The sequence below is a fragment of the Gigantopelta aegis genome, chromosome 10 (assembly GCF_016097555.1).
Source record: "Gigantopelta aegis isolate Gae_Host chromosome 10, Gae_host_genome, whole genome shotgun sequence".
In the NCBI taxonomy this organism is placed as follows: Eukaryota; Metazoa; Mollusca; class Gastropoda; order Neomphalida; family Peltospiridae; genus Gigantopelta; species Gigantopelta aegis.
In genome coordinates, this window is record NC_054708.1 from 38,309,958 (window position 1) to 38,325,216 (window position 15,259).

At 40.8% G+C, this 15,259-nt stretch overlaps 1 protein-coding gene across 1 annotated transcript in view; it reads left to right on the top strand.

Moving 5' to 3' along the window:
* The first annotated feature begins 219 nt into the window (after positions 1-219).
* LOC121382768 (kynurenine formamidase-like) overlaps positions 220-15,259 on the top strand; it is a 91,190-nt gene continuing 76,150 nt past the window's right edge. The window contains exons 1-2 of the mRNA XM_041512352.1: positions 220-275; positions 8,480-8,564. Of these exons, the coding sequence (XP_041368286.1) occupies positions 8,547-8,564 (18 nt within the window). The 5' untranslated portion in view covers positions 220-275; positions 8,480-8,546. The remainder of the gene's footprint in view (positions 276-8,479; positions 8,565-15,259) is intronic.

The following is a 15,259-nucleotide window of genomic DNA, read 5'->3' on the forward strand; positions in this document are numbered from 1 at the left end:
AATCTCAGTCTAAATCTCATTCCAAATGAAAAGTCTATTTTAATATTTATAAACATTCCAATGAAATTGTTTACTGTAATCTACAAGGACATAGTCCCTGGTGCACCTGTGAAGAGATGGTTCAATACGGAGAAGAAGAAGAAGGAAATGTTTTATTTAACGACGCACTCAACACATTTTATTTACGATTATATGGCGTTGGGACGGAGAAGAAGAGAAGAAGAAGGCTCAGTTGTCAACATTAGAGTTACGCCCCTTACGGACAAAAGCAACAGGTTGGTGTTTCTTTATTGTTAAAAAGTTTAAAACTGAATCATTTTAGAAAGTATTGTTGTTATATCTTTTAATCAGATAACTTGTTTTCTAAAATGTTACCGTGAAACGCTGGTACAGTCGAATGCCTGTGTTTCGCCCCAAATTTTGGGCCAAAACCTGTTCCATACTGTTACAACCTGTTCGCCGCCCCATCCAAAAAAAGTCAGTTTGGTCACAACTCGTTACAAATTCGTTTTTCCCTCCACCCCCCCCCCCCCACACTTGTCTGTGGGAAAGAGCATAAAAGATCCCTTGCTGCATTAAAGTCCGAACCAAATTGTTGACAACTACAATACATTACTCTCCTGTCTTTAATGAATGCCAGACAACTCGGCCTGGAGGACAACTCGGCCCAGACAACTCGGCCCACGTTGAGACAGCTCGGCCCAGAGTTCTGAGACAACCCGACCCACCGCGAGACAACTCGGCCCGGAGTCCAGAGACAACGTGGCACATGGACAATCTTGTCTATTATTGAACAATATTGTTGAACAAGTGTTGTTTTTTAAATTAAAGTATTCTCACAGAAATAAAAGAATTAGTTTTTTTGTTAAATTGATAAATTGCTGATCCATTTATCTTTGAAGATAGTTTCCGCTGTTCGAATAATTTGTTTTTGTTCTACAGTCGGTGACCTAAACATTGGAGATGATCCCAGAAAAAACATGCAAAAGTTATTTATCGTTGTAACAACACTGACTTTTATCTTTTGTTGGATGTTTTATTTCTATGTTCTTTTGGTGATTGGTGTTTTATTTCTTTATTATAACTATTTATGTATATGTGTTCTGTTGGTTTTTTTATGTACATATGTGCATATGTATTTAATGTGATAAATGTGGGAATTTGGCAAATGATGTCTTTTGCGTTATTTCTATAGTACAATACTTCTAGAAACCCATCCGACACTACGATATGTGCCTATGACATACACAATTGTCATTCTTAATGGTGACCATATAGTTAGCGGTATCTATCAGTATAATGCATTATTATTACTATAGTACAATACTTCGACACTACGACGTGGCCAACTATCATACTTAACACGCATATAATGTGTCACAGCATGCCCCGTCTATCAGTCTAATAACTCGGGCCGAGTTGTCCCCCGGTCCGAGTTGTCTGGTCCCCTCTTTAATTACCATTAGATTGTTCCCAGATATTGTGTCAAACATAGATTGTGAAATACATGCAGTTTTCTGCTGTCTGCAATTTTTTTTTTTTATGGAATATTCTTCAAGAGGGGCGGAAGCCTCCTATGTATGTGACATAATTAATCTGACGTCATGATCAGCTTTACGGTTCTAAGCACTCTTGTTAGTATAGTAATGTTATTAACAGCTGTAGCAGAAATGCACTTCAAGTTATATCAGTCAAGTTAAGCTTGATATTGAGGTAAAATATTTTGAGGTTAGCATGTTTATACAGGGTACGTTGAAATTAACATGAAAACCATGGTTGCCAGCAGGACCAGTTTTCAAAAGAAAAATCTTACTGACCCTTCTCAAATTCAACTAGTTCTCCAATTATCACATTGAAATTTAGCTGCATGCACAGCCAAAATGAAAACTAGAATGTTTTTTGTTGAATACTTTTTTTTAAACTTAAAGGAGGGGACAATTAACGCATTTGGCCTGGTATGCATATTCAACGATATATATTGCACATTATTGCTTAATATCAACAAGTATAATCGTATACTTAATTAATAAAATGGTTTAATGTGACGGCTATTATATATAACGGGCGCAGCCATTTTGTACCATCCCAGTGAATACGCCCTCTGGCGAACTGGTGGTTACATAATACCTAACGTGTCACATCAGGAATTAGTCTTCGAACTGAAGAATCAAAACATACCTGATCTTTGCGGATGCATCGCAATGTTTTGTAATAATAGCCATCCCAGTAATCCAACAACAATTATATATCATTTTTCAATACAAAATAAACCACCATTGTCAAAGTGTTGATATAACTGTATTATGTTTTGTACATAAATTAACCCATATACTGAAATAATAATCGGAATGTTTTCTTGGTTAATTGGTCTTTTCTTTCCGTGGCCTGTACCTGTGGTTCCTGATTGGCTAGGTGTATATTTAGACGGTCGCCCAGACACTGTGTCTAGACGCACTAAAAAGATGTGCCTCTTTTATTAAGATGAAAAGGTATTGTCTGATAGCCGTGCGGACACCCCTCAAATCGGAATGGTCATTATCACTTTATTACTGTAAGTAATTTTGTAAAACCCTTGATTAAGTAGACTCCCATCTAAAATCACAAAACTGACCAATTATGTCGTCCAAAAGAAAAGAAAAGTATCACTTGGGTATCGTGAGTAGTCGTTTTTGCTCGAACGTATCTTACCAATAGGCCTAATAATATGCATTTTTTCTTTGGATTTTTTAAAGAAAAAATGCTATAACTCCATTTCGTTATATTGATGCAAATTGAAATATATATAGTTAAATAGTTTGTTATACTATCAAGTCATTTATGTTGTTTTACGAGTCAGGTTGATGAAAGCACCTTGTCGTAAATTAGAGCATTTGTTTACACTGTGCATAATAGAGAAGTTGGACCTGTGCTGACGTCACTTCACCCCAAGCTATACCACCAGACGTCACAAAAATGAAACAAAATGGCTGCCCCCAGTTAGCAGGAATAATCATGGTTTTTTATTAACTCTAAAATTACGTGTTTTTTCATTTGTTAAAGTGTCAGTATGTCTTGGTGGTCTGGGTATGCATCTTTCCAACACATACGGCTCTTGTTTGAGTTGACCCTACCTTTAATAATGAATAAAGTCAAAATTCATATAAAAACATGTTAAGTTTTAAACCATTACCAACTCAAAAAAAGAAGGAAAAAAAGAAGAAAATTTAAAAAGAAATCCAGTATAAATAAAAATGTTACATTATAAAGTACCATTATATTATACATATTAAATCTCATTTTGAATATGTGGTGAAGGCAAAATGCTAGAACAGCCAAGGTATGCTGCTTGACTTGCATTGTCTCGTACATTTTGAATAATTTGTATTTTCTTTGATGGAATATTCCACACATGTATTTGTATGGCAATCATCCATTATTCTGTAATGAATCTACGACCCTTGTTTACAGCAAGATCAAGGTCACAGACATAGAATGTTCCAACATTTAGGGTTGATTAACAAAAAGTCTCGTAAATTTTGAATAACTTTCCTTTGACGGTATGTCATGATATTTCACATAGCCATAGTTCATTCTAGGTCACGGCCATTGTTGTGGATATTCCATAAGCACTTGCTTACTGACAAATCTAGTTGTGACTATCATTTTAACAGATAAACCGACAAAGTATGATTGTCAATCAATGTAGTGCCCATGTTCATGTTGTTTCTAATAAAGTAAATCTTGTAAATGGTAGCCCACGATGATGAAGCCTGATATGAAATCATGCATGGATATTCATTGGTAATAAAGAATGTCTAGTAATTTTTCACTGCACATTCTACTAACATTTCATTCCATTTCTCTTACACTATGCATAGTAGTAAGTACCCAGGGAGTTATTCATGTCAGTTGTTATACCATGACAAGAAATTATCTGCAGTCAGATTGTCTGTCCATGTAACCATAAATATGGACACCATTCCAGCCTTTGTGGTAAATTGTGTATACACCTTTATCCCCATGATTAGCTGCATTGCATGTTCTTGAAGTTCATATTTTTGTGATACATTTGGCTCACTTTAAATCATTCCACTTAATTGTGCCATACCAACCATTCCACCCCGATATTTCTGTGATCAAGGCCACAGACCTGCTGTTAGTGTGTCAAAATTAATTTTGAAGGTATTCTGTAAGCACATGCTTAAGGTGTTACAACACGAAATCGTTTTGCTATATAATTTAACCAAAACTACCAAATATTGACGGTCTCTGCCACATTCAATAAACATTAGGATCCTGCACCACCTACTTACCCATAATCTGCAACATGTCTGCAGTGGAATACCAACAAAATAATAATAGGTTCACTTACTCCTAAGAAAAATTAGTCCATCTCAATGTGGAGACCTAGATTTGTTTATGATTCTGCATGGGCACTTGAAACTATGTTGACATCACGTGAGGGATTTTTTTGTTGTTGTATTTGTCCAATAACTAAAATCTGGTAGAAAATGGTGTCAAACTAACCTCAACATGTGTCTTAGGTGACATGAAATACAAATAGATAACCATCTGCAAGCAAACTGTCTCTGTATCCCCACAAATCCAGCTTACCGTGTTAGGAACTACTTATTGTATACACCTTCAACGGGTTCACAGGCTATTTGCACTACTAAGACCTTAAGCTCTAAACAGTCAGGTGTAAGTGTATTTTATAATTTATTAACAGTACAAGACATTGAAATATTGTACAAACTCTTGCTTGATACAATGCATTGTAATCATATCTAGTGTACATTATCGTATTACCATAGACGTTGAGTATCAGGCTACCTGAGTGGGAAAATTTAAGAATTTTATATGACGACACCTTCATGATGAAGTTCATCTGTAAAAACTGTTGTACATGTTATAACACCCAATGTTACTATGAACACAAAAAAAAAGTCAATTGTTTTACTTTAAATAACAATATATAAACTTAATCTAGATACATTTTATCAAATTGTCCTAATTTTAGCACAATTATTCGGTCAGGGAAAACTGAAGAGGAGTCAGGGAAAAGTCAGGGGATTTTGAAATCTCATGTGAGTGGCAACCCTGCAATGATACCTTTTTTTTTTTTTTTTAAAGCTGTCAAAGCATTTCTGCTAATACTTCAATCTCTGCTATATAGACATAGAAATAAATCAAAATAAAAAATGATTAATAGAGCTGTTGTTTTATTGAAGATATTATTGTTCGTGTAATGATACCATTTTAGCCATACATTCTTGGGGGTTCTGTTTTAGCCATATAACCATAGATTGTGGTGCCGTTTCAGCCAAACACTAGGTTCCATTTTTTCCAATTTGTTTCCATTTTCATTTTGGGCCGTTTTGGCATGGTTCCGTTTTCACTATAACCCATTTTCGGAATGTTGCGCATTCACAGTTCTGAACTCCGAAGTCTATTTGAAAGGTTTGAAATTATGACATGGCTGATGTGGAGATGCGGATTCAATGCAAAATAAATAAATAAATAAAATTATAATACAATCAGTCGGTAAAAAGATCGCCCGTTGCATTTTTTAACTGTCAGAATTTTTACTCATATTTGGCAAGAGGGCAAGTACTTTCTGTACCTCTGTAAAACCGATAATTAAATATAACAGGGAGTTAATAGGTAAGTAAACAAGTAAATAAACATAGCAATATTTTATTTATTTTGACATTGGTTACAATTAATTTGTGAGATTGCTACAAAAGCAACAGTCACCTCACCTGCCCGTTCTGCAAATTTGTGATAATTCAAAACACCTTGGCTTATTACGAATAGAAATAGGCCGAAGTGTTCCGAATGATCAGAATATTCTGATAGACAGTACGACTTCCGCTTACATACATCCAATGAGAACAGTTGATACATGTTATATTAAGGAAGACACCAGTTTTCTTTTTCTGAATGAAAGCTTTTGGTTTCAGTTTCAATTTCTCAAAAATTATTTAAGTTAACAGTATAAAATTTTCACCTTGCAAATTTGTTAGTGGGGCAATTCAGTGGTCAAGTAAACCAATAGGTTATTTTTTAAAAACTCGTTCAAGTGAGACAAGTTTGGTATCATTTGAAAGGTTATTATCTCTAATGTCAAATATTACAGTAATCCTTTTTCAGTAGATGTGTTTTAGTCACTTATAATGCAACTAATGCATGAACCATGGATGCAGCAATATTTTATGAAAAATTCTATTAACACATTTATCAGCATACACGTATGTTTTATACATAAGTGAGTAGAAATAAAAATCTTTATAAAGAAATAATCCCAGACATGTCCTTTGTTAATTGACATATCATATAAAAGACATATTTATATTTTAAGCAGACTATTTACATATGTTACTTGTGTATACATGTACATGTGTACGTCTAACACCAAAATATAACATTTAAATTTCTCCACTTCTGCTAACTGGTTGTAAAATGTTACTAACTAAGATGCAATGTTAATTTTATATGGTTGATTAAAAATGTAAAAACAATTACTGGATATGTAATAATTGTCATGCTACTGTGGTGCTGTTATAGTGTACGTTCGACACCATAAAGCATGTTTATTGTTTCCAATTTTGAAGCAAAGTATTGATATTTATGCAATACCAGCATGATATTAGGAGACTTTGTATAACTAGAGCCAATTATGACCATCAGTATTAATTTTTTATCCATATACAATGCAAGTGGATTAAGAGGAATTTATCAAAATGTGCAAAAGGCAGTTTCATGCCAAATGTGTTGATTATGTTAAGGTAAAAATTATACTTGCAACTAACTGTTCATCTCCATAACAAAATAACAAACTCAGTAATTGCATTTACTGCCAGAATTATACAAATTGGAAAATTTGTAAAGGATCACAACTAAAATGTGATGTCACATTTGAGGAAACCATTTTGAAATTTTCTAGTTAATTTTATAGAAATTGTGTGTGAAATCATTAAATATAAAGTTACTTATCACAAATAAATGCAAAAATATTAAAAAATGTCTCTTGCACCTTGTTCAGGTCCCTATAGTCACTGGGGACTGCCACAGCCACAGTTAACCCCATCTTTATATGCCTTTACTTTTAGAATAATGAAATCTTTCTGTGGTGCTGTCATCTCATTGTCATACATATAGCTAGTGACAATTTTTCTTGTGTCACTTGTCATTTGTACATGTACACTAGTCACAAGGTGGCTACCTTGCATTTTTAAATGGTGTTCATCTTTGCACTGAACTAGTAAAGTTTATGGCTAATATTTAAGGTTTCTTTCAACAACAAAAAAACAGCTTTAAAGAAAAGACATGGCCCACCACACCCTGTGCACTGCCCCCCTCCTTTGATACACGACCGGCTTCGGTGGCGTCGTGGTTAGGCCATCGGTCTACAGGCTGGTAGGTACTGGGTTCGAATCCCAGTCGAGGCATGGGATTTTTAATCCAGATACCGACTCCAAACCCTGAGTGAGTGTTCCGCTAGGCTCAATGGGTAGGTGTAAACCACTTAACCGACCAGTGAACCCTAACTGGTTCAACAAAGGCCATGGTTTGTGCTATTCTGCCTGTGGGAAGTGCAAATAAAAAATCCCTTGCTGTTAATCGGAAAGAATAGCCCATGTAGTGGCGACAGCGGGTTTCCTCTCAAAATCTGTGTGCATGGTCCTTAACCATACGTCTGACACCATATAACCGTAAATAAAATGTGTTGAGTGCGTCGTTAAATAAAGCATTTCTTTCTTTCTTTAAATCCTAACTCAAACTGTGTTTATGTTTTTAATATCATCTTGTTTGTTAACTATAATGACCGTTTTTCAAAACTTGTAAAGTTGTATTTCACACAAATATGTCTGACACCAAAAAAATGTACGTCGGACACGAAGCATGTTTATCTCTATTGTTTTTGTGTGTGATTAAAACACAAAGTTTTACATCTGATATACAGATAAATATCTACTCTATAGGAATAGGACACAAGATTTCTAATATATGTCCTCACACATCACAGAGAATTAGGCATAACAATGTGTGGGTGAAAAATTGCAGTTTGTGTGCATACGTCCGATTCCATGCATATTTTCCCCTGTACACCTAAAGTGACATAAGGATGGAATAAAGTGTATATATAACAATAGTGCCCTAGTTGGTTCTTACAATGTATAACAATAAAACGTTGTGGAACTTTTTGTACATTTATGTAATGCTTGGCTGAAGTGTCTGAAATGTACATCCAACACCACAGAATTGACCAAGGGGAGCGGGGGTTTTTGCGCACCGAGATATGATTTATAGGCGCTATACGGGCATGGGCGTCCGTCAAACGACAGTCACTGCTTTGTGCTTAAATAATGAAATAATGTGCTCATGCATATTTGTTATACATACATGTATTATAAGTAGTTGGTGGTATAACTAACAGAATTGTTTTGGAATAGTATATTACTTGTGTTATATATGAACATCTGTTTCTTTTTTATAGCAGTGAATATTTACAGTAGCTGGTTTGTTTTCTACTGTGTGTACCTGGCTGACTCGGAGCATTGGAGATGGCCATACCACCCAAGGTAAACATGCAAGTTTCATGTGATCTCTTCTGAACTGTATGTAGCTCAGTAGTACAGTATGTAGCTCAGTGGGAAAATATGTAGCTCAGTGGTACAGTATGTAGCTCGGTGGGACAGTATGTAGCTCAGTGGGACAGTATGTATAGGTTGGTGGTACAGTATGTAGCTCGGTGGGACAGTATGTATACATGTAGCTCAGTGGGACAGTCTATAGCTTGGTGGGACAGTATGTAGGTTGGTGGAACAGTATGTATAGCTTGGTGGGACAGTATGTATACATGTAGCTTGGTGGGACAGTATGTAGCTCGGTGGGACAGTATGTAGCTCGTGGGACAGTATGTTTACATGTAGCTTGGTGGGACAGTATGTAGCTTGGTGGGACAATATGTAGCTCGGTGGGACAGTATGTAGCTCAGTGGGACTATGTATACATGTAGCTTGGTGGGACAGTATGTAGCTTGGTGGGACAGTATGTAGCTCGGTGGGACAGTATGTAGCTCGGTGGGACAGTATGTAGCTCGTGGGACAGTATGTTTACATGTAGCTTGGTGGGACAATATGTAGCTCGGTGGGACAGTATGTAGCTCAGTGGGACTGTATACATGTAGCTTGGTGGGACAGTATGTAGCTCGTGGGACAGTATGTATACATGTAGCTTGGTGGGACAGTATGTAGCTCGTGGGACAGTATGTATACATGTAGCTTGGTGGGACAGTATGTAGCTCGTGGGACAGTATGTATACATGTAGCTTGGTGGGACAGTATGTAGCTCGTGGGACAGTATGTATACATGTAGCTTGGTGGGACAGTATGTAGCTCGTGGGACAGTATGTATACATGTAGCTTGGTGGGACAGTATGTATACATGTAGCTTGGTGGGACAGTATGTAGCTCGTGGGACAGTATGTATACATGTAGCTTGGTGGGACAGTATGTAGCTCGGTGGGACAGTATGTATACATGTAGCTTGGTGGGACAGTATGTAGCTCGGTGGGACAGTATGTAGCTCGGTGGGACAGTATGTATACATGTAGCTTGGTGGGACAGTATGTAGCTCGGTGGGACAGTATGTAGCTCGGTGGGACAGTATGTAGCTCGTGGGACAGTATGTTTACATGTAGCTTGGTGGGACAGTATGTAGCTTGGTGGGACAATATGTAGCTCGGTGGGACAGTATGTAGCTCAGTGGGACTGTATACATGTAGCTTGGTGGGACAGTATGTAGCTCGTGGGACAGTATGTATACATGTAGCTTGGTGGGACAGTATGTAGCTCGTGGGACAGTATGTAGCTCGGTGGGACAGTATGTAGCTCGGTGGGACAGTATGTAGCTCGGTGGGACAGTATGTAGCTCGTGGGACAGTATGTATACATGTAGCTTGGTGGGACAGTATGTAGCTCGTGGGACAGTATGTATACATGTAGCTTGGTGGGACAGTATGTAGCTCGTGGGACAGTATGTATACATGTAGCTTGGTGGGACAGTATGTAGCTCGTGGGACAGTATGTATACATGTAGCTTGGTGGGACAGTATGTAGCTCGTGGGACAGTATGTATACATGTAGCTTGGTGGGACAGTATGTAGCTTGGTGGGACAATATGTAGCTCGGTGGGACAGTATGTAGCTCAGTGGGACAGTATGTATAGCTCGGTGGGACAGTATGTAGCTCGGTGGGACAGTATGTAGCTTGGTGGGACAGTATGTATAGCTTGGTGGGACAGTATGTAGCTTGGTGGGACAGTATGTAGCTTGGTGGGACAGTATGTATAGCTCGGTGGGACAGTATGTAGCTCGGTGGGACAGTATGTAGCTCGTGGGACAGTATGTATACATGTAGCTTGGTGGGACAGTATGTAGCTTGGTGGGACAATATGTAGCTCGGTGGGACAGTATGTAGCTCAGTGGGACAGTATGTATAGCTCGGTGGGACAGTATGTATAGCTCGGTGGGACAGTATGTAGCTCGTGGGACAGTATGTTTACATGTAGCTTGGTGGGACAGTATGTAGCTTGGTGGGACAATATGTAGCTCGGTGGGACAGTATGTAGCTCAGTGGGACTATGTATACATGTAGCTTGGTGGGACAGTATGTAGCTTGGTGGGACAGTATGTAGCTCGTGGGACAGTATGTATACATGTAGCTTGGTGGGACAGTATGTAGCTCGTGGGACAGTATGTATACATGTAGCTTGGTGGGACAGTATGTAGCTCGTGGGACAGTATGTATACATGTAGCTCAGTGGGACAGTATGTATAGGTTGGTGGTACAGTATGTAGCTCGGTGGGACAGTATGTATACATGTAGCTCAGTGGGACAGTCTATAGCTTGGTGGGACAGTATGTAGGTTGGTGGAACAGTATGTATAGCTTGGTGGGACAGTATGTATACATGTAGCTTGGTGGGACAGTATGTAGCTCGGTGGGACAGTATGTAGCTCGTGGGACAGTATGTTTACATGTAGCTTGGTGGGACAGTATGTAGCTTGGTGGGACAATATGTAGCTCGGTGGGACAGTATGTAGCTCAGTGGGACTATGTATACATGTAGCTTGGTGGGACAGTATGTAGCTTGGTGGGACAGTATGTAGCTCGGTGGGACAGTATGTAGCTCGGTGGGACAGTATGTAGCTCGTGGGACAGTATGTTTACATGTAGCTTGGTGGGACAATATGTAGCTCGGTGGGACAGTATGTAGCTCAGTGGGACTGTATACATGTAGCTTGGTGGGACAGTATGTAGCTCGTGGGACAGTATGTATACATGTAGCTTGGTGGGACAGTATGTAGCTCGTGGGACAGTATGTATACATGTAGCTTGGTGGGACAGTATGTAGCTCGTGGGACAGTATGTATACATGTGGCTTGGTGGGACAGTATGTAGCTCGTGGGACAGTATGTATACATGTAGCTTGGTGGGACAGTATGTAGCTCGTGGGACAGTATGTATACATGTAGCTTGGTGGGACAGTATGTATGTAGCTTGGTACATGTAGCTTGGTGGGACAGTATGTAGCTCGTGGGACAGTATGTATACATGTAGCTTGGTGGGACAGTATGTAGCTCGGTGGGACATGTATATGTAGCTTGGTGGGACAGTATGTAGCTCGGTGGGACAGTATGTAGCTTGGTGGGACAGTATGTATACATGTAGCTTGGTGGGACAGTATGTAGCTCGGTGGGACAGTATGTAGCTCGGTGGGACAGTATGTAGCTCGTGGGACAGTATGTTTACATGTAGCTTGGTGGGACAGTATGTAGCTTGGTGGGACAATATGTAGCTCGGTGGGACAGTATGTAGCTCAGTGGGACTGTATACATGTAGCTTGGTGGGACAGTATGTAGCTCGTGGGACAGTATGTATACATGTAGCTTGGTGGGACAGTATGTAGCTCGTGGGACAGTATGTAGCTCGGTGGGACAGTATGTAGCTCGGTGGGACAGTATGTAGCTCGGTGGGACAGTATGTAGCTCGTGGGACAGTATGTATACATGTAGCTTGGTGGGACAGTATGTAGCTCGTGGGACAGTATGTATACATGTAGCTTGGTGGGACAGTATGTAGCTCGTGGGACAGTATGTATACATGTAGCTTGGTGGGACAGTATGTAGCTCGTGGGACAGTATGTATACATGTAGCTTGGTGGGACAGTATGTAGCTCGTGGGACAGTATGTATACATGTAGCTTGGTGGGACAGTATGTAGCTTGGTGGGACAATATGTAGCTCGGTGGGACAGTATGTAGCTCAGTGGGACAGTATGTATAGCTCGGTGGGACAGTATGTAGCTCGGTGGGACAGTATGTAGCTTGGTGGGACAGTATGTATAGCTTGGTGGGACAGTATGTAGCTTGGTGGGACAGTATGTAGCTTGGTGGGACAGTATGTATAGCTCGGTGGGACAGTATGTAGCTTGGTGCGCGGTGGGACAGTATGTAGCTCGTGGGACAGTATGTATACATGTAGCTTGGTGGGACAGTATGTAGCTTGGTGGGACAATATGTAGCTCGGTGGGACAGTATGTAGCTCAGTGGGACAGTATGTATAGCTCGGTGGGACAGTATGTATAGCTCGGTGGGACAGTATGTAGCTCGTGGGACAGTATGTTTACATGTAGCTTGGTGGGACAGTATGTAGCTTGGTGGGACAATATGTAGCTCGGTGGGACAGTATGTAGCTCAGTGGGACTATGTATACATGTAGCTTGGTGGGACAGTATGTAGCTTGGTGGGACAGTATGTAGCTCGTGGGACAGTATGTATACATGTAGCTTGGTGGGACAGTATGTAGCTCGTGGGACAGTATGTATACATGTAGCTTGGTGGGACAGTATGTAGCTCGTGGGACAGTATGTATACATGTAGCTTGGTGGGACAGTATGTATACATGTAGCTTGGTGGGACAGTATGTAGCTCGTGGGACAGTATGTATACATGTAGCTTGGTGGGACAGTATGTATACATGTAGCTTGGTGGGACAGTATGTAGCTCGTGGGACAGTATGTATACATGTAGCTTGGTGGGACAGTATGTAGCTCGGTGGGACAGTATGTATACATGTAGCTTGGTGGGACAGTATGTAGCTCGGTGGGACAGTATGTAGCTCGGTGGGACAGTATGTATACATGTAGCTTGGTGGGACAGTATGTAGCTCGGTGGGACAGTATGTAGCTCGGTGGGACAGTATGTAGCTCGTGGGACAGTATGTAGCTCGTGGGACAGTATGTTTACATGTAGCTTGGTGGGACAGTATGTAGCTCGGTGGGACAGTATGTAGCTCGTGGGACAGTATGTTTACATGTAGCTTGGTGGGACAGTATGTAGCTTGGTGGGACAATATGTAGCTCGGTGGGACAGTATGTAGCTCGGTGGGACAGTATGTAGCTCAGTGGGACTATGTATACATGTAGCTTGGTGGGACAGTATGTAGCTTGGTGGGACAGTATGTAGCTCGGTGGGACAGTATGTAGCTCGGTGGGACAGTATGTAGCTCGTGGGACAGTATGTTTACATGTAGCTTGGTGGGACAGTATGTAGCTTGGTGGGACAATATGTAGCTCGGTGGGACAGTATGTAGCTCAGTGGGACTGTATACATGTAGCTTGGTGGGACAGTATGTAGCTCGTGGGACAGTATGTATACATGTAGCTTGGTGGGACAGTATGTAGCTCGGTGGGACAGTATGTAGCTCAGTGGGACTGTATACATGTAGCTTGGTGGGACAGTATGTAGCTCGGTGGGACAGTATGTAGCTCGTGGGACAGTATGTTTACATGTAGCTTGGTGGGACAGTATGTAGCTTGGTGGGACAATATGTAGCTCGGTGGGACAGTATGTAGCTCAGTGGGACTGTATACATGTAGCTTGGTGGGACAGTATGTAGCTCGTGGGACAGTATGTATACATGTAGCTTGGTGGGACAGTATGTAGCTCGTGGGACAGTATGTATACATGTAGCTTGGTGGGACAGTATGTAGCTCGTGGGACAGTATGTATACATGTAGCTTGGTGGGACAGTATGTAGCTCGTGGGACAGTATGTATACATGTAGCTTGGTGGGACAGTATGTAGCTTGGTGGGACAATATGTAGCTCGGTGGGACAGTATGTATACATGTAGCTTGGTGGGACAGTATGTAGCTCGGTGGGACAGTATGTAGCTCGGTGGGACAGTATGTATACATGTAGCTTGGTGGGACAGTATGTAGCTCGGTGGGACAGTATGTAGCTCGTGGGACAGTATGTTTACATGTAGCTTGGTGGGACAGTATGTAGCTTGGTGGGACAATATGTAGCTCGGTGGGACAGTATGTAGCTCAGTGGGACTGTATACATGTAGCTTGGTGGGACAGTATGTAGCTCGTGGGACAGTATGTATACATGTAGCTTGGTGGGACAGTATGTAGCTCGGTGGGACAGTATGTAGCTCGGTGGGACAGTATGTAGCTCGGTGGGACAGTATGTAGCTCGTGGGACAGTATGTATACATGTAGCTTGGTGGGACAGTATGTAGCTCGTGGGACAGTATGTATACATGTAGCTTGGTGGGACAGTATGTAGCTCGTGGGACAGTATGTATACATGTAGCTTGGTGGGACAGTATGTAGCTCGTGGGACAGTATGTATACATGTAGCTTGGTGGGACAGTATGTAGCTCGTGGGACAGTATGTATACATGTAGCTTGGTGGGACAGTATGTAGCTTGGTGGGACAATATGTAGCTCGGTGGGACAGTATGTAGCTCAGTGGGACAGTATGTATAGCTCGGTGGGACAGTATGTAGCTCAGTGGGACAGTATGTAGCTTGGTGGGACAGTATGTATAGCTTGGTGGGACAGTATGTAGCTTGGTGGGACAGTATGTAGCTTGGTGGGACAGTATGTATAGCTCGGTGGGACAGTATGTAGCTCGGTGGGACAGTATGTAGCTCGTGGGACAGTATGTATACATGTAGCTTGGTGGGACAGTATGTAGCTTGGTGGGACAATATGTAGCTCGGTGGGACAGTATGTAGCTCAGTGGGACAGTATGTATAGCTCGGTGGGACAGTATGTATAGCTCGGTGGGACAGTATGTAGCTCGTGGGACAGTATGTTTACATGTAGCTTGGTGGGACAGTATGTAGCTTGGTGGGACAATATGTAGCTCGGTGGGACAGTATGTAGCTCAGTGGGACTATGTATACATGTAGCTTGGTGG